This window comes from Bufo gargarizans, chromosome 5 (genome assembly GCF_014858855.1).
Source record: "Bufo gargarizans isolate SCDJY-AF-19 chromosome 5, ASM1485885v1, whole genome shotgun sequence".
In the NCBI taxonomy this organism is placed as follows: Eukaryota; Metazoa; Chordata; class Amphibia; order Anura; family Bufonidae; genus Bufo; species Bufo gargarizans.
Genome location: NC_058084.1, coordinates 481,029,853 through 481,055,523, shown reverse-complemented (window position 1 = coordinate 481,055,523; position 25,671 = coordinate 481,029,853). Strand labels below are relative to the sequence as shown.

At 47.8% G+C, this 25,671-nt stretch overlaps 1 protein-coding gene across 2 annotated transcripts; it reads left to right on the top strand.

Moving 5' to 3' along the window:
- Positions 1-579: 579 nt before the first annotated feature.
- Positions 580-25,671, top strand: LOC122939171 (zinc finger protein 665-like). 2 transcript variants are annotated; one of them, XM_044295175.1, is made up of 8 exons: positions 580-705; positions 14,844-14,967; positions 15,092-15,268; positions 15,352-15,475; positions 15,555-15,619; positions 15,939-16,089; positions 20,998-21,846; positions 24,133-25,671. In XM_044295175.1, exons 2-8 carry the CDS (start codon positions 14,890-14,892, stop codon positions 25,137-25,139), a joined length of 2,451 nt encoding a protein of 816 aa, XP_044151110.1. In that variant the 5' UTR covers positions 580-705; positions 14,844-14,889; the 3' UTR covers positions 25,140-25,671. The 2 variants fall into 2 exon arrangements, with proteins under 2 accessions (XP_044151110.1, XP_044151109.1); XM_044295174.1 differs by having other exon boundaries at positions 20,998-22,014.

The window sequence follows — 25,671 nt, the reverse complement described above, 5'->3', positions numbered from 1 at the left end:
CACAGGATAGGATTAGATACACAGCTCAGCAGACAGTATCACACGGGATAGGATTAGATACACAGCTCAGCAGACAGTATCACACAGGATAGGATTAGATACACAGCTCAGCAGACTGTATCACACAGGATAGGATTAGATACACAGCGCAGCAGACAGTATCACACAGGATAGGATTAGATACACAGCTCAGCAGACAGTATCACACGGGATAGGATTAGATACACAGCTCAGCAGACAGTATCACACGGGATAGGATTAGATACACAGCTCAGCAGACAGTATCACACAGGAGAGGATTAGATACACAGCTCAGCAGACAGTATCACACAGGAGAGGATTAGATATACAGCTCAGCAGGCTGTATCTCACATGAGAGGCTTAGATACGGCTGTGCTGGCCGCTCCCAGTGTTTGGGGCTCTGGAGATGGTGAGGGAAGCGCCTGTGGCCCTCAGTGATGTGAGGAGAGGAGCAGGAGCCATGTCTGGGTGTACTAACATGGCCGCCGGAGGTGTAGGGGGCGGGGCTAGTGCTGACTGACCAGTGTGCCGGGCGGGGCCTGCCCTGTGACGTCACACCGCAAAGCATGCTGGGAGAGGAAAACTCCAGGAACCTGAGGGAAAGAGGAAGTTCTGCTGGAAACGTCCTGTAAAGAGGCTCTGATGTCCGGACAGCGGGAGGGAGAGCCCCGGCATGAGGAGCAGGTACCGGGGAGCCGCAGGCAGTAGTGCAGTGTGTGATGTCTGTCACAGCTGGTGCTTCAGTAGTGCAGTGTGTGATGTCTGTCACAGCTGGTGCTTCAGTAGTGCAGTGTGTGATGTCTGTCACAGCTGGTGCTTCAGTAGTGCAGTCTGTTATGTCTGCGGCAGCTGATGCTTCAGTAGTGCAGTATGTTATGTCTGTGGCAGTTGATGCTTCAGTAGTGCAGTGTATTATGTCTGCGGTAGTTTATGCTTCAGTAGTGCAGTCTGTTATGTCTGCGGCAGCGGGTGCTTCAGTAGTGCAGTGTATGATGTCTGTGGCAGTTGATGCTTCAGTAGTGCAGTGTGTGATGTCTGTCATAGCTGCTGCTTCAGTAGTGCAGTGTGTGATGTCTGTCACAGCTGGTGCTTCAGTAGTGCAGTGTGTGATGTCTGTCACAGCTGGTGCTTCAGTAGTGCAGTGTGTGATGTCTGTCACAGCTGATGCTTCAGTAGTGCAGTGTATGATGTCTGTCACAGCTGATGCTTCAGTAGTGCAGTGTATGATGTCTGTCGCAGCTGATGCTTCAGTAGTGCAGTGTGTGATGTCTGTCACAGCTGATGCTTCAGTAGTGCAGTGTATGATGTCTGTCACAGCTGATGCTTCAGTAGTGCAGTGTATGATGTCTGTCGCAGCTGATGCTTCAGTAGTGCAGTGTATGATGTCTGTCGCAGCTGATGCTTCAGTAGTGCAGTGTATGATGTCTGTCGCAGCTGATGCTTCAGTAGTGCAGTGTATGATGTCTGTCGCAGCTGATGCTTCAGTAGTGCAGTGTATGATGTCTGTCGCAGCTGATGCTTCAGTTGTGCAGTGTATGATGTCTGTCACGGGTGATGCTTCAGTAGTGCAGTGTGTGATGTCTGTCACGGGTGATGCTTCAGTTGTGCAGTGTATGATGTCTGTCACGGGTGATGCTTCAGTAGTGCAGTGTGTGATGTCTGTCACAGCTGGTGCTTCAGTAGTGCAGTGTGTGATGTCTGTCACAGCTGGTGCTTCAGTAGTGCAGTGTGTGATGTCTGTCACAGCTGGTGCTTCAGTAGTGCAGTGTGTGATGTCTGTCACAGCTGGTGCTTCAGTAGTGCAGTGTGTGATGTCTGTCACAGCTGGTGCTTCAGTAGTGCAGTGTGTGATGTCTGTCACAGCTGGTGCTTCAGTAGTGCAGTGTGTGATGTCTGTCACAGCTGGTGCTTCAGTAGTGCAGTGTGTGATGTCTGTCACAGCTGGTGCTTCAGTAGTGCAGTGTGTGATGTCTGTCACAGCTGGTGCTTCAGTAGTGCAGTGTGTGATGTCTGTCACAGCTGGTGCTTCAGTAGTGCAGTGTGTGATGTCTGTCACAGCTGGTGCTTCAGTAGTGCAGTGTGTGATGTCTGTCACAGCTGGTGCTTCAGTAGTGCAGTGTGTGATGTCTGTCACAGCTGGTGCTTCAGTAGTGCAGTGTGTGATGTCTGTCACAGCTGATGCTTCAGTAGTGCAGTCTGCCATGTCTACGGCAGGTGATGCTCAGTAGTGCAGTCTGCCATGTCTGCAGCAGTTGATGCTTCAGTAGTGCAGTCTGCCATGTCTGCAGCAGTTGATGCTTCAGTAGTGCAGTCTGTTATGTCTGCGGCAGTTGATGCTTCAGTAGTGCAGTCTGTTATGTCTGCGGCAGTTGATGCTTCAGTAGTGCAGTCTGTTATGTCTACGGCAGCTGATGCTTCAGTAGTGCAGTCTGTTATGTCTGCGGCAGCTGATGCTTCAGTAGTGCAGCCTGTTATGTCTGCGGCAGCTGATGCTTCAGTAGTGCAGCCTGTTATGTCTGCGGCAGCTGATGCTTCAGTAGTGCAGTCCTCTGAGCGCTGCGGCCTTCTCTCTGCTGTTCCTAGACCAGTGATGTCACCTTCATCGGTCACTTGGCCGAGGAGCAGCTCAGCCGCATAGAAGTGACTGGAGCTGAGTGTGATACCAACCACGGCCACTGTGCAGTGTGCGGCGCTGTGCTTGGTGAGCTGAGAAAAGGCCGCGGCATTCACAGGAGAATCCGTGACTTCTCAAATAGCTGATGGGCGGGGGTCCTGGGTGTTAGACCCCCCCCCCCCCCCCACCGATCAGATACTGATGACCTGCCCTGAGGACGGCTCAGCAGGAGAGTTGAGCTGATGCTTCAGTAGTGCAGCCTGTTATGTCTGCGGCAGCTGATGCTTCAGTAGTGCAGCCTGTTATGTCTGCGGCAGCTGATGCTTCAGTAGTGCAGTCCTCTGAGCGCTGCGGCCTTCTCTCTGCTGTTCCTAGACCAGTGATGTCACCTTCATCGGTCACTTGGCCGAGGAGCAGCTCAGCCGCATAGAAGTGACTGGAGCTGAGTGTGATACCAACCACGGCCACTGTGCAGTGTGCGGCGCTGTGCTTGGTGAGCTGAGAAAAGGCCGCGGCATTCACAGGAGAATCCGTGACTTCTCAAATAGCTGATGGGCGGGGGTCCTGGGTGTTAGACCCCCCCCCCCCCCACCGATCAGATACTGATGACCTGCCCTGAGGACGGCTCAGCAGGAGAGTTGAGCGGACACCTGGATGTTCGGGTTCGGCCGAACTTCACAAAAAAGTTCGAGTTCGGGACCCGAACTTGACCTGGAACCACATTGAAGTCAATGGAGACCCGAACTTTTGAGCACTAAAATGGCAGTAAAAATGTCATGGAAAGGGCTGAAGGGTGGCTGGAGGCTGCAGGTGGCTGGAGGCTGCAGGTGGCTGCAGGTGGCTGGAGGCTGCAGGTGGCTGCAGGTGGCTGGAGGCTGCAGGTGGCTGGAGGCTGCAGGTGGCTGCAGGTGGCTGGAGGCTGCAGGTGGCTGGAGGCTGCAGGTGGCTGGAGGCTGCAGGTGGCTGGAGGCTGCAGGTGGCTGGAGGGCTGGAGGGCTGCAGGTGGCTGGAGGGCTGGAGGTGGCTGGAGGGCTGGAGGCTGCAGGTGGCTGCAGGTGGCTGGAGGCTGCAGGTGGCTGGAGGCTGCAGGTGGCTGCAGGTGGCTGGAGGCTGCAGGTGGCTGGAGGCTGCAGGTGGCTGGAGGCTGCAGGTGGCTGGAGGCTGCAGGTGGCTGGAGGGCTGGAGGGCTGCAGGTGGCTGGAGGGCTGGAGGTGGCTGGAGGGCTGGAGGCTGCAGGTGGCTGGAGGGCTGGAGGGCTGCAGGCGGCTGGAGGGCTGCAGGCGGCTGGAGGGCTGCAGGCGGCTGGAGGGCTGCAGGCGGCTGGAGGGCTGCAGGCGGCTGGAGGGCTGCAGGCGGCTGGAGGCTGCAGGCGGCTGGAGTAGGGTGGCCGGACAGTCCGGTTTTCAGGCTCCCTGTCCTCCGTCCGGCGCAGTGCCTGGACGGACACAGGGATGTCCTCCTTTCCAGTAGCTCACGTCTCAGACAGCAGCATTGTGCTGTCTGAGCGTAAGCTGCAGGAACTGGCCGAGGCTTCTCTCACCCCCAGTCAGTCACTAGAGCCGCAGACATGGCTCCCTGTGGATGACTGAGGGGAAGAGAAGATCCCCGGCTGCCCCCGCTCACCTTTCATTCACAAAGTTCTTCCCTCTCCTCCCCCGTGTTTTTCCAGCCAATGGCGGGGGCGTGGCTTCACTGGCATTGAGGAGTGGCTTTATGTTTGGAGGCGTGGTTTGGGTCATTGTGGGAGTGGTTTGGGGCGTTGTGGGTGTGGTTTGGGCCGGTCCGGCTTTCTAGGGGGAAGCCAGTGGCCACCCTAGGCTGGAGGGCTGGAGGCTGCAGATGGCTGGAGGGCTGGAGGCTGCAGATGGCTGGAGGGCTGGAGGCTGCAGATGGCTGGAGGCTGCAGATGGCTGGAGGACTGGAGGCTGCAGATGGCTGGAGGGCTGGAGGCTGCAGATGGCTGGAGGGCTGGAGGCTGCAGATGGCTGGAGGCTGGAGGGCTGGAGGACTAGAGGCTGCAGATGGCGTCAACATGTGGTGAAGGGCAAGTGCTGTGCAGACAGAGGTGACTTAACCCCTTCAGGACTCAGCCTTATTTCACCTTAAGGACCCGGCCATGTTTTACAAATCTGACGTGTGTCCCTTTAAGTGCTGATGACTTTAAAACGCTTTGCCTTATCCAGGCCGTTCTGAGATTGTTTTTTCGTCACATAGTGTACTTCATGACACTGGTAAAATGAAGTAAAAAAAAATCATTATAATTTATAAAAAAAATACCAAATTTACCAAAGATTTTTTTTAAATTGCTAATTTCTAAGTTTCAATTTCTCTACTTCTATAATACACAGTAATACCTCTTAAAATAGTTATTACTTTCCATTCCCCATGTGTCCACTTCATGTTTGGATCATTTTGGGAATTACATTTTATTTTTTGGGGACGTTACAAGGCTTAGATGTTTGAAAGCAAATCAAAAACCCAATTTTTATGGACCAGTTCAGGTCTGAAGTCACTTTGTGAGGCTTACATAATAGAAACCCCTCCAAAATGACCCCATTCTAGAAACTACACCCCTCAAGCTATTCAAAACTGATTTTAAAAACGTTGTTAACCCTTTAGGTGTTCCACAAGAGTTAATGCAAATGGAGATAAAATTTCAGAATTTAGATTTTTGGGCAAATTTTCCATTTTAATCTATTTTTTCCAGTAACAAAGCAAGGGTTAACAGCCAAACAAAACTCAATATTTATGGCCCTGATTCTGTAGTTTTCAGAAATGCCCCATATGTGGTCGTAAACCGCTGTACGGGCACAGGGAGGGGCGTAGAGTGAAAGGTGCGCTGTGTGGTTTTTGGAAGGCAGATTTTGCTGGACTGGTTTATTTACACCATGTCCCATTTGAAGCCCCCCTGATGCCCCCCTAGAGTAGAAACTCCATAAAAGTGACCCCCATCTAAGAAACTACACCCCTCAAGGTATTCAAAACTGATTTTACAAACTTTAACCCTTCAGGTGTTGCACAAGAGTTATTGGCAAATGGGGATGAAATTTGAGAATTTAATTTTTTTTGCCAAATTTTCAATTTTAACCCATTTTTTCCACTCATAAAGCAAGGGTTAACCATTTACAGAAACACCCCATATGTGGCCGTAAACTACTGTACGGGCACACAGCGGGGCGTAGAGTGAAAGGTGCGCCGTGTGGTTTTTGGAGGGCTGATTTCTATGGACCGGTTTATTTACACCGTGTCCTATTTCAACCCCCCTGATGCACCCCTAGAGCAGAAACTCCCTAAAAGTGGAAACTACGGGATAAGGTGGCAGTTTTGTTGGTACTAGTTTAGGGTAAATATGATTTTTGGTTGCTCTATATTACATTTTTGTGAGGCAAGGTTACCAAAAATTGAAATTCAGAAATTTCATCTCCATTTGCCATCAACTGTTGAGGAACACCTAAAGGGTTAATAAAGTTTGTAAATCAGTTTTGAATACCTTGAGGGGTGTAGTTTCTTAGATGGGGTCACTTTTAGGGAGTTTTTACTCTAGGGGGGCATCAGGGGGGCTTCAAAAGGAACATGGTGTCAATAAAAAAGGCCATCAAAATCGGCCTTCCAGAAACCATGTCGGGCCTTTCCTTTTGCTGATACAGCAGTTTACGACCACAAATGTGGCGCTTCTGTAAACGGCAGTATCAGGGTAATAAATGTTAAGTTTTGTTTGGTTGTTAACCCTTGTTTTGTTACTAGAAAAAAACTGATTGAATTGAAAAAGTGCCAAAAATAGCTGTTGTGGCATTTATTTTTTATTTTTTTTTGACCGTGTTAATCTGGGGCGTTGGGTCATGGGGTATTTTTATAGAGGAGATTCTTGCAGACGCGGCGATACCTGATAAGTTTACTTTTTTACAATTATTTAGGTTTTAGACTATATTATCCTTTTTGATACAAAATTTTTATTAATTTTTTTTGCTAATTTTTTGCGGGATGAGAGGACGGTTTTATTGGCACTATTTGGGGGGCTATATGACTTTTTGATCGCTTGCTATTAAAATTTTTGTTATGTAAGGTGACAAAGTTCTCTTTTTTTGCATGGTTTATTTATTTTTATTTTATTTTTTTGGGACCGTGCTAATCTGGGGGGTTAGGTCATGGGGTATTTTTATAGAGGAGATTATTACCGACGCCGCGATACCTAATTTGTATTCTTTTTTAAATTATTTTAGTTGATAAAAACATTTTGGTTGTCAAGTCTGAGAACCAGTTTTTTATCCGATGTCAGTGGCTAAATTGGGATATAATTTAGTACTCCATGGAAGTGTGATACTCCCTGAAGCAATCGATAACGCAGAGGCCCGGATGATCGGGGCACGTGTCGCACTGAGTGGTGGTGTCCTTCCGTATCCCCCTCCTGTGACACACTCTGCACTTTTTTGGGGGTTCGTCCCTTCTTTCCAGTATGGGGGACCACACCTGGAAAGTGTTGGCCAGGGACGATCCGGGCGCCTCCAGTTCCCGAGGTACTCCGGCCTGCTCTTTCCCGGTCCGAAAAGATCAGGTCCTTGAGGACTGCCTCATAGAACTGGAGGAATGTCCCTGTGTTGCCAGCGCTTCGGAATAGTACAAAAGAGTTGTACATGGCAACCTGTACCAAGTAGACCGCAACTTTTTTGTACCATGCCCGGGTTTTGCGCATGGCGTTATATGGCTTGAGGACTTGATCAGAGAGACCAACTCCTCCCATATACCGATTGTAGTCGACGATACAATCGGGCTTGAGGACCGTTGCCGCGGTACCTCGCACAGGGACCCCAGACACCCTACTTAGGGTGATGCAAGAAAACTTTTTTTCACACTAACTTTCCCTTTATTATCCCTGCCTAGCCCAACCTTTCCCTATACTTTCCCTAATTACCTGCTGATCAGATAGGGGGTGCTGGGGCACAGATCGGGTGCTGGGGCACAGATGGGGTGATGCTCCACACGTGCAGGCAGGGCCTCTCTCCTCGGGCTCCGGACACAAAAGGAAGAGTGGAGGAGCGCTGCTATGATTTGAATCTCTCGCCGGCCCGCCCTCTTACCAATCAGAGGCGATCCTGAGAGGTGATGTCACCACTCAGGATCTAAGGATGGTAATTGGTAGGGTCAAATCACACCACCGATCACCATCCTGTTCCGGATTATCAGGTCCTCAGAGACCCGAATAACCCGGAAACGCAGCAAACCGCAGGTCTCAATTGACCTGCGGTTTGCTGCGATCGCCTACACGGGGGGGGGGGGGGGGGGTTGCAGAACCCCCCGGCGCATTTGCCCCAGGCACAGGGTTCGCGCGGCGGTGATCGGAAGAGGTTAAAATAACATAAAATACGTAAAAAAATAAAAAAATTAAAAATCTTGCTCTAGGATGACGAGGTCCATATGGAGTAGGAGGTTGAGGAGGCGGTGGATGTGGAAGCGGCTGTGGAGGAGGGGGAGGAGGTAGCCTACACTGCTTTTTAATTTAAAATTTTTATTTTTATTTTTTAAATCCGGGTACACCTCAAAACATTGGGAAATATAACCTGTGATAACCCCCTGCAGTCGTGCTAAACACATGTTCAGACAATACACTGTCTGCAGGCCAGCACCTCCAAGGCGTAAAGGGCAAGCTCAGGCCATGTGCCCAATTTGGAGACCCAGAAGATGCAGGGGCTGACCCCTGTCAGTCAGTTCGTGTAGGCGTGTGCACACTTAGTGCCCCACCATGTCGCACGTCCCCGTGATGTTCACGATCCAATTCGATATCTGCTCTATCAACTTTCGATGTTCTTTTCTGCGCCTACCATGGTGATCACGGGTGGCGGGGAATCGGGGTTCTACGCCGGAAAGGGAGCGTGAGAAAGAGAGACCACATCCACGGGAGGTCAATTGCTGCAATGGGATGAAGCGGAAATGTGGGACAAATTATTAAAGCAGAAGGATCAAAGGAAAGGGCCAATTAAAGACGAATTTTACAAATTTTATTCCCTGTCACCTATGCAATTCACGTCAAAAATTGTAAAATGTCAACCCAAGAATGTAAAAAATTACAGAAATGTAATTTATTAACCTGTCTACTTGGTAGAGCAGGGGTCTGTCACAGCCAGAAATTTCACCTGAAAATGTAATAGACAAATTAGTGAATTAGTGAATATGTACAAATTTAAAAAAAATTGATTTATGAGGTGGAGGTCTATATGGAGTAGGAGTTTGAGGAGGCGTTGGACGAAGTGGAGTAGGTGGAAGCGGCGGTGGAGGAGGACGAGGTAGCCAACACAGGGTTTTTGGTTAAAACATTTTTATTTTTTTATTAGGGTACACTCCAAAAGAGTGTGAAATATCCAAAATACAAGAATGAGCAATTGCGCTGCAGTATAACAATGGCTGGTTAGTGCCGGTATACATGTCTATTCTGCACAAGGTACGGACAAGTCCTGTGGGATCCATGCCTGGTTCATTTTAATGATCGTGAGCTTGTCCACATTGGCTGTAGACAGGCGGCTGCGCTTGTCTGTGATGACGCCTCCTGCCGTGCTAAACACACGTTCAGATAATACACTGGCTGCAGGGCAGGCCAGCACCTCCAAGGCGTAAAGGGCAAGCTCAGGCCATGTAGACAATTTGGAGACCCAGAAGTTGAAGGGGGCAGACCCGTCATTTAGTACGTGTAGGCGTGTGCACACATACTGCTCCACCATGTTGCTGAAATGCTGCCTCCTGCTAAGACGTTCCATATCAGCTGGTGGTGCTGGTTGTTGTGGCGAGGTGACAAAGCTTTTCCACATGTCGGCCATGATAACCCTGCCTTCTGAGGTGCTGGCGGTGCCCCAGCTGCGTTGGCGTGACCTCTTCCTTGTCCTATGCCTTCGCCTTGTGCTTCCACTGTGCCCCGGCTGTCAGGTGGGAATGCCACCAGCAGCGCTTCTACCGGCGTGCGCTTGTACTCGCGCATCTTACGATCACGCTCCAGTGACGGAATTAAGGACAGTACATTGTCCTTGTAACGGGGATCCAGCAGTGTGGCCACCCAGTAATCAGCACAAGTTAGAATGTGGGCAACTCGGCGGTCGTTGCGGAGACACTGCAGCATGTAATCGCTCATGTGTGCCAGGCTGCCCAGAGGCAACGACAAGCTGTCCTCTGTGGGAGGTGTATCATCTGTGTCCTCTGTATCCCCCAGCCACGCACCAGTGATGGCCATGAGCTGGTCTGGGTGCCACTCTGCTGTGAACATGGTTGCTCCTCCTCCATCTCCTCACCCTCCAGAACTGTGCCCTGGCTGCACAATTGTGTACCTTGGGTTTGTGGGTGCAGGAACCCACCCTCGGAGCCACTTGGGAATGACTGGCCGGAAAACCTACGAAATGATCCCTCTTCCTCCTCCTCCTGTGCCACCTCCTCTTCCATCATCGCCAGGAGCGTTTTTTCAAGGAGACATAGAAGTGGGATAGTAACACTGATAACGATGTTATCGGCACTGGCCATGTTGGTGGAGTACACAGGGCACACAGGTCTCGCATGGAGACCCAGTCATTGGTGGTGAAGTGGTGCTGTTCCGCAGTGCGACTGACCCGTGCGTGCTGCAGCTGAAACTCCACTATGGCCTGCTGCTGCTCGCACAGTCTGTCCAGCATGTGCAAGGTGGAGTTCCACCTGGTGGGCACGTCGCATAAGAGGCGGTGAGCGGGAAGGCAGAAGTTACGCTGCGGCGCTGACAGGCGAGCAGCAGCAGGGTGAGAACGCCGAAAGCGCGCACAGACGGCCCGCACTTTATGCAGCAGCTCTGACATGTCGGGGTAATTTTTAAGGAATCGCTGCACCACCAAATTCAGCACATGCGCCAGGCAAGGGATGTGCGTCAAACTGGCTAGTCCCAGAGCTGCTACGAGATTTCGCCCATTATCGCACACCACCAGGCCGGGCTTGAGGCTGACTGGCACCAACCACTCATCGGTCTGTTGTTCAAGGCCCGTCTACAGCTCCTGTGCGGTGTGGGGTTTGTCCCCCAAACAGATAAGTTTTAAAACTGCCTGCTGTCGTTTACCCCTGGCTGTGCTGAAGTTGGTGGTGAAGGTGTTACGCTGACCGGATGAGGAGCTGGTAGAGGATGAGGAAGCAGAGTAGGAGGAGGAAGCAACAGGAGGCAAACTGAAGTGCTCTGCAATCCTCGGTGGTGGAAGGACATGCGGCAAACTGCTATCCGCCTCAGGCCCAGCCGCCACTGCATTTACCCAGTGTGCTGTTATGGAGATATAACGTCCCTGACCGTGCTTACTGGTCCACGTATCCGTAGTCAGGTGCACCTTGCCACAGATGGAGTTGCGCAGTGCACACCTGATTTTGTCTCCCACTTGGTTGTGCAGGGAAGGGATGGCTCTCCTGGAAAAGTAGTGGCGGCCACCGCCATAAGGCTTTTAAAACTCTGTCTCCACCAGACGGAATGACAGCATTTCAAAGGCCAGTAATTTAGAAATGCTGGCATTCAGGGCTAGGGATCGCGGGTGGGTAGGGGGGTACTTCCTCTTCCGCTCCAGTGTTTGGGAGATGGAGAGCTGAACGCTTCCGTGGGACATTGTGGAGATGCTTGGTGACCCAGGTGTTGGTGTTGCTGGCAGATCCTCTGTTTGCGGGGTGACAGGTGGCACTGTCACTCCAGAGGTGGATGAAGAGGCTGCGACTGCAGCAGAAGAGGAAGCAGGAGGAGCCAGAGACCTTTCTTGGTTTTTGAGGTGTCTACTCCACTGCAGCTCGTGCTTTGCACTTAGATGCCTGGTCATGCAGGTTGTGCTCAGGTTGAGAACGTTTATGCCTCGCTTCAGGCTCTGATTGCACAGCGTGCAAACCACTCGTGTCTTGTCGTCAGCACATTGTCTGAAGAACTGCCATGCCAGGGAACTCCTTGGAGCTGGCTTTGGTGTGCTCGGTCCCTTGCTGCGGTGGGCAGTAGCAGGTGTACTGTCTAGAGGACTGCCGCTCCGCTTTTGCACCCTGCTCCCTCTTCTGCTGTGCTGGTGGCTCTGTGCGACCACTGCCTCTTCCTTCGAACTACATAGGTCACTCTCATGACCTTGATTCCATGTAGGGTCGAGGACCTCCTTGTCCTCCACATCATCTTCCACCTAGTCTTCACCCCTGCCCTCCTTGCCGGTCTGCACACTGCAGGAAGCCCCAGCAGTTGGCACCTGTGTTTCGTCATCATCCGAGACGTGCTGCGATGGTCCTCCCATGTACTCATCTTGAAAGATAAGTGGTTGGGCATCGGTGCACTCAATCTCTTCCACTTCTGGGGCAGGGCTAGGTGGATGGCCCTGGGAAACCCTGCTAACAGAGTCATCAAAAAGCAGAAGAGACTGCTGCATGACTTGGGGCTCAGACTGCTTGGCTGATTTGTAAGGGGGTGAGGTGAAAGACTGATGGACATCGGCTGCAGGTGCCAACTGTGGTCTTTCAGCAGGAGGCTGGGTGGGAGACAATGTGAAGGAACTGGAGGCACTGTCAGCAACCCAATCTACTATCGCCTGTACTTGTTCAGGCCTCGCCATTCGTAGAGCCGCATTAGGCCCGACCTAATACCGCTGCAGGTTTTGTCACCTACTCGCACCTGAGGAAGGGGTTTCACTTGTGCGTGTAGCTGGCACAGATCGACCACGTCCTCTCCCTGCAACAGGAGCTCCACCAGTAGCACCACGACCGGGGCCACGTCCCTTATTTGACGCTCTCCTCATTCTTTGCAAATTTAGGATCTTGCCCAAAATCTGTGTTTTTTTTTTTGTTTTGTTTTTATAACAGAAGATAACCACAGTATTTACCGCTTGTATTTCACACTGATAGATGCAGCAAAGGCTGCCCATTTAGTGTCATGCCCAAAAAGGGTGTTTTTTAAAACACAGAAAGTTATTGCAGTATTTTTTAAGATTATATTTCACACTGACAAATGCAGCATAGGCACCAGATGTAGAATATTGCCAAAAATGGGTGCTTTTTTAAACCCAGTAAATTATTGCAGTATTTCAAGCTTGTATTTAACAATGACAGATGCAGCAAACGCCGCAAATTTAGTATTTTGCTCATTGCTCCAGAGTCCACTCTTTATGCTCTCTAGCAAATTGAAGCCTTTTTTTCTGGTTTCCTCACTGATTAGTGGTTTTCTTACAGCTACACAGCTGTTCAGTCCCAATCCCTTGAGTTCCCTTCGCATTGTCCGTGTGGAAATGCTCTTACTTTCACTATTAAACATAGCCCTGAGTTCTACTGTTGTTTTTCTTCTATTTGATTTCACCAAACGTTTAAGTGATCGCCGATAACTATCATTCAGGATTTTTTTTTCGGCCTCATTTCTTCCTCAAATACGATGGGTCCCCACTATCCTTCCGGTTTTTAATAATGCGTTGGACATTTCTTAACCCAATTTTAGTAGTTTCTGCAATCTCCTTAGATGTTTTCTCTGTTTGATGCATGCCAATGATTTGACCCTTCTCAAACAGAATAACATCTTTTCCACGACCACAAGATGTGTCTTTCAACATGGTTGTTTAAGAAATGAGAAGCAACTCATTGCACCAGTTGGGGTTAAATAACTTGTTGCCAGCTGAGGGGAGGAGAGGACCGATTATCTATCTTCACTAGAACACCCTGCTTATTACTGTTTATAGTATAAGGACAGGAGAGGTGAGAACTGATTATCTATCACCCCTGATTATCTAGCATCACTAGAACACCCTGCTTATCACTGTTTGTGTGTCGCAGTTGATACTTCCTTTCAAAGCGTAAGAACTGGAGAGGTCAGGGCTGATTATTTGGCCTTTATATACTGTTATTATTGGTAATGTTAGGCACATATTCTGTCCTCCAATGGATAGAGCATCGCATGTGCAGTGACATGTCATAATGTGTGCACAGATGGCACTGACATACTGCGCATATGCTACTTACCTGATGGGATTTCACTTCTACAGGATATGACGTCAGGGAACACTGAAGCCATCACTGAAGAAGAAAGTCTCTGCTGGGGAGGGTTTCCCACCAGTATCTCCAGCAGTGATCGTTATCTCCAATAGGTGTTCATGTTATGAGGATGTATCCCAGCAGTGATACCAGTATAAGTGTCACATGACCACTGTGGCCATGAGGGTTTACATTACTGGTATCACCATTGCGGCCAGTGATTGAATGTAAGGGTTGTGTGAGGGTGCACCATACTTTAGACCAGTGGTTACCAACCTATTTTGCCCAAGGGACCGGTTTCATGCAAGTATATGTTTCCATGGGCCAGGTAGGTGGGTTAATCACGCACAGAACAAAACACAATAAAGTGCATATTACAGAATACATGCTTAACGTTACCAATACTAACACTATATGAAGGCCAAATAATACTGCTCAACCATAACCATGTAGGTCCCAGTTATTAATAATCCCATGTAGGTCCCAGTCAGTGGCTTCTGGTGATGTCTCCTCCGACTGGAGTCGATCTCTTTCCTTTTTCCCCTCGGTCCTGCACAGATGACGTCTCCTGACCACAACTGGTTTCTGCATAATTGAACACCGCTATTTAGTGTTAATGCCTCCTTTTATACCCCTACCTAGTAATCATCCACATTTAACCAGAGATGATGTTATGCCTTCCCAGCGCCCTATGTACATAAAATACCCCCGAGTAGTGGCCTCTTTACATAAAGTACCCCCTCCCCCTTAAACATAGTGCCCTCAAGTAGTGGTCTCTTTAAATATAGCCCCCTCTTTACATATAGTACCCCCAATAAATAATGCACCAACCAGTACCCCCCAGTAGTGTGCCCAGCACAGGAGGCAGCAATGATGTCATCATGAACATTCTGAATGTTAGCACTGCTTAGAGGCCTCAGCCCTAGCCGTCTTCAGCATGTGCGACTATATTGTGGGGTATATGAGCCAATACTTCCCAACCCCGCCATTCAACACTGGTGCTCCCTTAGACTAGTACCAGATGATCCATGGCCCGGTGGTTGGGCACCTCTGCTTCACACTGCTGCCTCTGCTTCACACTGCTGTGACCTCAAACGTGGAGGAACTGCTCTGACGAGATCTTCTATTCATTATTCCAGACAAAAGAGAGAAGACCTCATCTCCTCTGTTATCGCCCCAAATCCCCGGTCATTATAAGCATTTCTATGGGACTTCATGCGGATTCTACATTGACTCCTCTTCTTCCATTCAGGTTCCTGTGATATAGGATTGTCCGATGACATCATCAATACCAGATAATGGATGGAGACAGGGACAAGATGGCTGAGAGGATATTAAATCTTACCCTAGAGATACTCTTCCTGCTTACTGGAGAGGTGAGAGGTTCTGATGATGTCACATTACACCATTATCTATGGTAATTACAGGTGGACATGGCTGTAGAAGTGATGGACTTTGGTAATGGATGTGATGATTTTGATTGATGTCTCCTATGACCAGGATTACACAGTAGTGAAGAAGACTTCTATTGGGTGCTGTCAGGCCCCTGTGTCAGAATCTCCAGTAGGAACCCTGAGCCCAATCATGTGGCCTTCACTTCACCCCCTGATACTCGAGAAGAAGAATAAGAAGATCCTAGAAGTCGTCCACAAGATGATGGAGCTGCTGACTGGAGAGGTGACACCGCCGGGAATGCTAGGACATTATACAGTCACAGCACTGGAGGGGTCTGTGTGATGACTGTGTCATTGTGTTGTCAGGTTCCTCTAAGGTGTCAGGATGTCGCTGTCTATTTCTCCATGGAGGAGTGGGAGTATTTAGAAGGACACAAGTGTCTGTACAAGGAGGTCAAGATCGAGGAGGACCAGCCCCTCACATCTCCAGGTAACAGACAGGACTAAATACAAATGTCCTGGAATTCTCTGTCTGTAAAGTCTGAGTCCAGTCTCTGTGTCTCCTGCAGAGAGATCCAGTCAGAGGACAACACCAGAGAGATGTCCCCGTCCTCTTCTTTCACAGGATGGTCAGGTAACCGAGATTTTCCCTATCGCTGGTCACTGCTGCGGCCATTGTTTAGTTGCAGTGGTCACATGCCCCCATCAATGGGATGTTGATATCCAGAGTCCCAGTACCTGCGGAGGCGGTCGTGGAGTGATGAAGCCGGCAACCAGCGGTGGGGATCAGGTAAGTATGAACCCACCACAAGTCCGGTCACTCTAAAAAAAAGGATCTGTTAAAAAAAGGTTAAAGTTGGATGATGACCCCTTTTAATGATCTTTTGTGGTCATGTAAAACATTTTTCGCAACTTGTCCGACTGTCCTGTAACTTACAATATTTGCTTCACAGATTTTATGTCAGGATGAAGATCTGAACAATATTAATGCTACAGAGACAGATGTGTGGAGCGATGAGGAATACAAGGAGGAGGTTCCTACAGAGATGTATGAGAGGGGTGATAAAAAGTGTAAGGAGGACAGTCCTACAGATCAGAGTCCAGGTGAGTAGTGACCACTAAATGAAGCAAAGAGGAGTCTGTAACCGTAATGACCCTGAACTGGACTTCCCCCTATAGCAGGCGCCTACTTACAGTGTCTCCCATTACTCAGATACCCCCTGGACTTACAGTAGGGCCAAACTATGTAACAGCGGACCGTCCCATGCAGAGTTATACAAAGCACATATCACAGCACTAACAAGTAAGAAGAAAGCCAGGAGATAGGAACTTATCAGTAGATGACTGGACCAGGATGGGGATAGTAACCAGACAGTGGCACAAACGGATGATTGAACAGACAATAAGTGACCCTGACTGGAGCTTTCCCTAGATCTGTCCTTACATGCTGACCCAATGCCAGACATCACTATCACTTACAAACAACAGGAGGACACCAAGTCCCAACCCAAACTGAGCAGATCAAGGCAGAACAAATTAAAACATGAACCCCCCCATCTCCAACCACACACACAGACTGGACTAACCATAAAAACAAAACTACACTGATGAAGAAAACTAGGAGAGATACTAGAAAATAAAAGGATTACTGGATTAAAAAGCACAGAGCTTACACTATAACCAGCAGCCCCCTGCAGAAACTAGGAATATTTACAGCGAGGCTAACCAGTCAGGAGCTGCTCTCCAAAAAAAGGTGAGCTACAGCAGAAAGTCCTGTACTACCCCCACAGGTATACCTCGAATAAAGTTTTCAGGGTTCTTCCCCCCACCTCTAAGTGCTCTGCTAGCATAGGCTATTACTTGCTCCCTGCCATCTTGAATTTAGGTCAGGATTGCCCCCAGCCCCTCCAAGCTTCCCTCAGTATACAGGGTAAAAGGCTTGGTGTAGTCAACATAAACCAGAATGCGGGAGAGACCAACAATCTCTTTATCGGTGGGAAGGCCTGATCTGCCTTAGTCCCATGAGATGAACTTGGGTAACACTTCACATAACAAGGAGAGAAAGTGAGTTTTAAAGACCGACTCCTGTGTCCACTAGAAAGACCAGCTCTACTCCATTCCCCATGCCAACCACCACCAGACACTGGTCCAGCTCTTTCATCATCGCCACCAGAGAGATTATTCAGGGTTCCATTCTTTTGTCAGTTTTTTTTTGCCACTGTCTCTACTTGCTGGACCATCAGAACTGCCCCAAATTGTTAATCCTTTTCTCAGGTTATTTCTTCCTTCAACAACTGGTGTACTGTCAGACCAGGTTCTCACTTGAGTTGATCAAAATGGATTGAACTTGATGGACCCGTGTCTTCTTTTAAGCCTTTGTAACTGAGTTTCTCCTACAGGTTTCGTTACTATGGTTGATTTCTGAGATATAATATTAACGGTTCCCACGACACAACATCCACTTGGTAAAGGACATGGCCCCTTGTCCTTCCTCGCTATGTAACATTGCCCTCAGTTATATGCTGTTCTTGGATGATGGGGATGTGGCTTGCCTGTGTTTTAAGATCCACATGGTGCCAGCTGCTCTGGTTTCTGGCTGCTTCTTAAACATTACTTCCAGTCCTTCCCTGGATTTCCTAACCCCGGATCTGGAGCCCCCTGCTGGAGTTACATGTTATAGCAGCATCTCCATATGTGTTATATCTGGAAAGGGTTAAATCATGTAGCTGCTGCTATCTCCTGACTGTTAGCAGCTAGAAGCATTAGCCCAAGATAAACAGGAGATATCATTGTTAGCTTTTAGTGTCACTTTCAGCTGTATTCACTGCATCCTGATTTCCTCTATTTGCTGTCTCCTCAGGGAGCACATTTGCAGGGGCATAGTAAGGGTCTGACATGTAGCATATAGAATGCACCATATAGTGATCTACAGGGAAGCCGGGACAGTCACCCTTGGTGACAATTGTTTTACAGATCTCCCAGTGCTTTCTTATTAGTGACGCTGCCACAATTATTTACTTATAATTCCTGATTCTCACCTGCAGTTACAGAACTGTTTTTAATGATCATCTGTCAGCAGGATCAACCCTATTAAACCAGGCTTGCTGTTTGTTAGAGTTGATCATGCTGATTGAAACGACTCCTCTCTTGTTGAAATCCGTTGCTTGGTTTTTGAGATGATCAGTGAGTCCAGCCCTTCAGAGCAGCGCTTCACCACCGCCTTTCCTCCTCCCACTGAGTGACAGGACCGGGCATGCTCATTATCTTCCTGCCTGGCCCTGTAATCCCGCATATGCGCCGGTGAGTGTTCAGTCTGCACTTGTTCAGTAAAACCCAGTTGGTTTTTTCCAGTACTTAACTGTGCATGTGTGGGATTACAAAGCCGGGAATAGAGACAGTGAGGATGCCTGGCCCTATCAATCAAGTTGAGCGGTGGGGGGAGTCGTAGCTAAAGGGTAAAGCCGATGGTGAAGCAGTGCTCAGAGGAGCTCAGTCCGCTCCCTCATATGAAATACAGAGCAGATTTCTCAAGAAAGGGGCAATGAATTTGAACACAAGAGCGGACGTTTCACTTAGGCCTCATGCACACAACAGTTTTTTTTCACGGTCCGCAAAAACGGGGTCCGTGATCCGTGACCGTTTTTTCGTCCGTGGGTCTTCCTTGATTTTTGGAGGATCCACGGACATGAAAAAAAAGTCGTTTTGGTGTCCGCCTGGCCGTGCGGAGCCAAACGGATCCGTCCTGAATTACAATGCAAGTCAATGGGGACGGATCCGTTTGATGTTGACACAATATGGTGCCATTTCAAACGGATCCGTCCCCATTGACTTTCAATGTAAAGTCTGGAGTTCTTTTATACCATCGGATTGGAGTTTTCTCCAATCCGATGGTATATTTTAACTTGAAGCGTCCCCATCACCATGGGAACGCCTCTATGTTAGAATATACTGTCGGATATGAGCTACTTCGTGAACCTCAGATCCGACAGTATATTCTAACACAGAGGCGTTCCCATGGTGATGGGGACGCTTCAGGTTAGAATACACTACAAACTTTGTACAAGACTGCCCCCTGCTGCCTGGCAGCACCCGATCTCTTACAGGGGGATATGATAGCACAATTAACCCCTTCAGGTGCGGCACCTAAAGGGGTTAATTGTACTATTATATTCCCCTGTAAGAGATCAGGGCTGCCAGGCAGCAGGGGGCAGACCCCCCCCCCCTCCCCAGTTGAATATCGTTGGTGGCACAGTGTGCGCCCCCCATCGGGCCCCCCCTTCCTCCCTCTAATGTTAGAAATCGTTGGTGGCACAGTGTGCGCCCACCATCGCCCCCCCCTCCCTCCCTCTATTGTAATAAATCGTTGGTGGCACAGTGTGCCCCCACCATCGCCCGCCCCCTCCCTCCCTCTATTGTATTAAATCGTTGGTGGCACAGTGTGCCAACCACCATCGGCCCCCCCCCCCCCCCTCCCTCTATAGCAGTAACAACATTGGTGGCAGTGTGCGGCCTCCCATTCCCCCCCCCCCATCATTGGTGGCAGCGGAGTTCCGATCGGAGTCCCAGTTTAATCGCTGGGGCTCCGATCGGTAACCATGGCAACCAGGACGCTACTGCAGTCCTGGTTGCCATGGTTACTTAGCAATAGTACAACAGTAGAAGATTCATACTTACCTGCTTGCTGCTGCGATATCTGTGTCCGGCCGGGAGCTCCTCCTACTGGTAAGTGACAGGTCTGTGCGGCGCATTGCTAAAGAACTGTCACTTACCAGTAGGAGGAGCTCCCGGCCATTCACAGACAGCGCAGCAGCAAGCAGGTAAGTATGAATCTTATACTGTTGTACTATTGCTAAGTAACCATGGCAACCAGGGCTGCAGTAGCTTCCTGGTTGCCATGGTTACCGATCGGAGCCCCAGCGATTAAACTGGGACTCCGATCGGAACTCCGCTGCCACCAATGATGGGGGGGGGGGGGAATGGGAGGCCGCACACTGCCACCAATGTTGTTACTGCTATAGAGGGAGGGGGGGCGATGGTGGTTGGCACACTGTGCCACCAACGATTTATTACAATAGAGGGAGGGAGGGGGGGCGATGGTGGGCGCACACTGTGCCACCAACGATTTATTACAATAGAGGGAGGGAGGGGGGGCGATGGTGGGCGCACACTGTGCCACCAACGATATTCAAACTGGGGAGGGGGGGGGGGGGGGGGTCTGCCCCCTGCTGCCTGGCAGCCCTGATCTCTTACAGGGGAATATGATAGTACAATTAACCCCTTTAGGTGCCGCACCTGAAGGGGTTAATTGTGCTATCATATCCCCCTGTAAGAGATCGGGTGCTGCCAGGCAGCAGGGGGCAGTCTTGTACAAAGTTTGCAGTGTATTCTAACTAGAAGCGCCCCCATCACCATGGGAACGCTTCTGTGTTAGAATATACTGTCGGAAATGAGTTTTCACGAAGTGAAAACTTAGATCAGAAAAAGCTTTTATGCAGACGGATCTTCGGATCCGTCTGTATGAAAGCAACCTACGGCCACGGATCACGGATGCCAATCTTGTGTGCATCCGTGTTCTTTCACGGACCCATTGACTTGAATGGGTCCGTGAACCGTTGTCCGTCAAAAAAATAGGACAGGTCATATTTTTTTGACGGACAGGATACACGGATCACGGCCTCGGCTGCAAAACAATGCATTTTCCGATTTTTCCACGGACCCATTGAAAGTCAATGGGTCCGCGAAAAAAAAACTGAAAACGGCACAACGGCCACGGATGCACACAACGGTCGTGTGCATGAGGCCTTAGTGTGATCAAATCTAACCAGCAGTGTTCCTGGTTTAATAGGGATGATACTGCTGACATGCTTTTTAATGCAGATTATTATATCCAAAGGCAAGACTAGATTCTAATAGAGAATGGTAATCCATCCTTACACTGGCTCCATAGCCAAGGCTTCCTCTTACATCACTTATTATTTACAAATAATTTAAACAAAGTTTTGTTCTTGGCAGGTGATGGGATCGGGAGCTTAGAGGGACATCTTATATCTTCAGATTATAATGCAGATGATCCGGGTGTCACATCAGATACATATGAAGAATGTGCCATTGACGCAGATGTACCCTCAGACCTTTACAGCAAAAATATGTCAACTGATCTTTTAAAAGTCCAATCTTCTGATTCACAGACTGTTACACAGAGTGAAGGACACAGAAGTGGTGCTGGAGCCCAAAGAGCTCAGAAAGAGAAGAAGTCGCATTCATGTTCAGAATGTGGCAAATGTTTTGCTAAGAAATCACATCTTGAGAGCCATCAGAGAATTCACACAGGGGAGAAGCCATTTTCATGTTCAGAATGTGGGAAATGTTTTACTGAGAAATCAAGTCTTGAGAGACATCAGAAAATTCACACAGGGGAGAAACCATTTTCATGTTCAGAATGCGGGAAATGTTTTACTCAAAAATCAGTTCTTCTTCGACATCAAAGCAGTCACACAGGGGAGAAGCTGTATTCATGTTCTGAATGTTGGAAATGTTTTACTCAGAAATCAAGTCTTGAGAGACATCAGAGAATTCACACAGGGGAGAAGCCTTACTCATGTTCAGAATGTGGGAAATATTTTACTCACAAATCAAATCTTGAGAGACATACGAGAATTCACACAGGGGAGAAGTCTTATTCATGTTCCGAATGTGGGAAATATTTTTGCCTGAAATCAGAACTTCTTGTGCATAGGAGGTTTCACACTGGAGAGAAGCCATTTTCGTGTACAGAATGTGGGAAATGTTTTACTCAGAAATCATCTCTTGAGAGCCATCAGAGAAAACACACAGGGGAGAACCTATATTCATGTTTAGAATGTGGCAAAGATTTTAATCACAAATTATTTCTTGAGGACCATCAGAGAAGTCACACAGGGGAGCAGCTGTATATATGTTCAGAATGTGGCAAATGTTTTTCTCAGCAATCCTCTCTGGAGAACCATCAGAGAAGACACACAGGGGAGAAGCCATATTCATGTTTAGAATGTGGGTAACATTTTACTCTGAAATCAATTCTTGAGAGCCATCATAGAATTCACACAGGGAGAAGCTATTTGGGTGTACAGAATGTGGTATATGTTTTACTGTGTAATGAGCTGTTATGCAAATGAGCTCTTAACCAGCTCTGCCTCTAATGTCAACAGATGTAAGGCAGCTATCCTATAAGTCAATGTTTGACCCTTTAAACAGGCCTTGAGACATGACTCGGATAATAAGTTAGGCAGCACCTCATCTGCAGACAGCTGATTCAGGGTGATTGCCCCTCATCAGTGCAGAGCAGAGTGTACTGGCTTAACTGGGATATTGGTCAGGTTAGGATTTAAGGACTACTATCTCTCCTTGGGGAGAGAGCGTCTTAATCGGCATGAGGAGACTTATAGGCCATACATGCTCCTCTGGAAGTCTAGGAAGAACAAAGCAAATGAGCTCTTAACGAGAACTGCCTCTAATGCCACTAGATGTAAGGCAGCTATGGCCTATAAATCTCCTCATGCCGATTAAGGCACTCTCTCTCCAAGAAGAGCTAACACCCCCCCAAATCAGCTGTTCTTCAACATCAGAGAATTCACACAGGGGAGAAGCACTTCTGACTCCTTCCTGTGAAATACTGTGAATTTCAGTAATTTTTCAGTTATAGCAGGAGGACTTGGCTTTCTCATAAAATACTGCATATTTATTGAGAAAGATTCATCTTATTGACATTTGTAGCAGAAATTACAGGAAAATATCAATAAATTCAGAACTGTACTTATAGCTGCCAAAAGTTTACATTTTAATGTCTTGTTGTCCCATCTTAGAACCCACAATGCTCCCGGCTGCCTCTCCACTTCCCCCGTAACGCATTATGTGCAGGAAATTTGTATGGAGGGGGCTACTGCAAGGAGCCTGCTCCACACATGGCGGGGGCCAGCTGTATATTACAGCAGACACCTGGCCTCAATAACTGGGATCTGCAATGACGCCGAAACCAGTCATTTAACCTCTCTGATGCTGCGTTTACCAGCAGTCACGGCACCTGAAGAGGTTAGGCAGAAGGATGCCGCTCCCTCTGCCTTTCAGTCGGAGCCCCAGTTATATTGAGAGGCTCTGATCGGCAACCATGACAGTCTGGGGCCTGCTAAAGGTTCCCAGGTCTATCATGGTAATTTGCCTGCTGAACTGTGCATGAGGCATGGCTCAGCAGGCAGCTTGTCAGAGTAGCATTCACAATAATAGATCTCTGTTATGGTCAATGGCAAAAGGAATCAAAAGATCTCCAGTTCTAGCCCCCTAGGGGTGCTTAAAGTTAAGTAAAAAATATATATATATATAAAGTAAAAATTATTCCCCCCTCAATTTTACATATAAAAATATATAGACAACAAAACATATCAGGTATTGCCGTGTCTAAAAATGACTGAACTATTAAAATATTGAAATAATTTTCCTGCGCGGTGAACGCCGTAACAGTAAAAACAATAAAGACATGCGATTCGCTATTTTTTAGCCACCTTGTCTCCACAAAAAAGCTGAATAATAGTGATCAAGAAGTTGTACGTACTCCAAAAATGGTACCAGCTCTGTAGAAATCTAAAAAAAAAAGTCATGGCTATCATAAAATAGCAATGCAAAGGAAGTTTTTTTTTTAAGTAATAAAACAAGAAATCTAAACATTTGCTATCCCCGTAATCGAGAGGAAAAATAAAAATAGGCTTAAACGGGTTGTCTCATCATAGACAATCGGGGCATATTGCTACGATATGCCCCCATTGTCTTATAGGTGCGTGTCCCACCGCTGGGACCCGCACCTATATCGAGAACAGACCCCCTCTATTTATTTTCTATGGGGCCAACGAAAATAGGCGAGCACTGGTTCGGCTATTTCCGTTGAGCCCATAGAAGTGAATGAGAGCGGTGGCCGGCCATGGTCTCATCTTCCGGTCGTCCTGTCAGTACTGTGAATATCCGATCACTGTGCTGAGATGGTGGAGGGTAGAAGCGGGGGTCAGTTCTGAGGGGCACAGCCTGGCTCCAGCACGATATTTACAGCCCTTTAGACTTTTCAGTTTGCAAATTTGTAAAAAATATTTTAAAATAATCGAAAATATGTTTTGTTCTTGGCAGATGACTGTACCAGGAGCTTGGAGGAACATCTGATATCTACATATTATAATGCAGATGATCCAGGTGACGTATCAGATACACATGAAGCATGTGTCATTATCCCAGATGTACCCTCAGACTTTCACAGCAAAAATATATCATCTCATCCTTTAAAACGAATCCAATCTTCTGATTCATCGCAGACTGTTACAGAGAATCAAAATTACAGAATGAGTGCTGAAGTCCAAAGAACTGAGGAAGCAAAGAAGTTGTATTCATGTTCAGAATGTGGCAAATGTTTTAGTCAGCAATCAAATCTTAACAGCCATGAGAGAACTCACAGAGGGGAGAAGCCACATTCATGTCCAGATTGTGGGAAATGTTTTAGTAAGAAATCATATCTAAAAAACCATCTAAGAATTCACACAGGGGAGAAGCCATTTTCATGTTCAGAATGTGGGAGATGTTTTACTCGAAAATCAATTCTTCTTCGACACCAAAGCAGTCATACAGGGGAGAAGCTGTATTCTTGTTCTGAATGTTGGAAATGTTTTACTCAGAAATCAAGTCTTGAGAGACATCAGAGAATTCACACAGGGGAGAAGCAATATTCATGTTCAGAATGCGGGAAATATTTTACTCACAAATCAAATCTTGAGAGACATAAGAGAATTCACACAGGGGAGAAGCCGCATTTATGTTCTGAATGTGGGAAATGTTTTTGCCTGAAATCAGAACTTCTTGTGCATCAGAGATTTCACACTGGAGAGAAGCCATTTTCGTGTACAGTGTGTGGTAAATGTTTTACTCAGCAATCAGCTGTTGTTAAACATCAGAGAAGTCACACAGGAGAGAAGCCGTATTCATGTTCAGAATGTGGGAAATGTTTTACTCAGAAATCATCTCTTGAGAGCCATCAAAGAATTCACACAGGGGAGAAGCTGTATTCATGTTCAGAATGCGGAAAATGTTTTACAGTGAAATCAAATCTTGTTAAACATCAGAGAATTCACACAAGGGATAAGTAGTTCTAACTCTTTCCCAATAGCTGCCATATTTGGATGGTTGTCTGGTATTTAAAGGCTATGGGCACCTTTTAAGGCATTTTTTATTATTGCATTGTACTCAATCTGAGGTACAAATAATTTTTTTTCAATTGGTCTTGATCAAAAAATGTTAGCCTCTTTCACTGTACAGCGTTGGGATTCTCTAGTAACTGTGTGTCACATGAAGCCTTATCTCTGATCTCCTGATGGTTCATAAACACTCATTATACCTCAATTCAAATGTATGAGCTGTTAGGGAATCCGAGATAAGGACTTTACAAAGCCATCAGATGAGCTCAGTGAAAGTAAGATGCTCACAGCTAGGCTAAAACTTAACCCTTTGTAACAAAAACTGATGAATATTTCTAATATAATTCTAAAAATGATTTTAACCCAAAATAAGTAAAATGCTATCATAAAAACAAAATTGCCCCCAAAGGTCTTCATACCCTTTAAAGGGCATCTGTCAGCAGTTTTGTACCTATGACACTGGCAGGCCGGTTTGCTCGGCAGC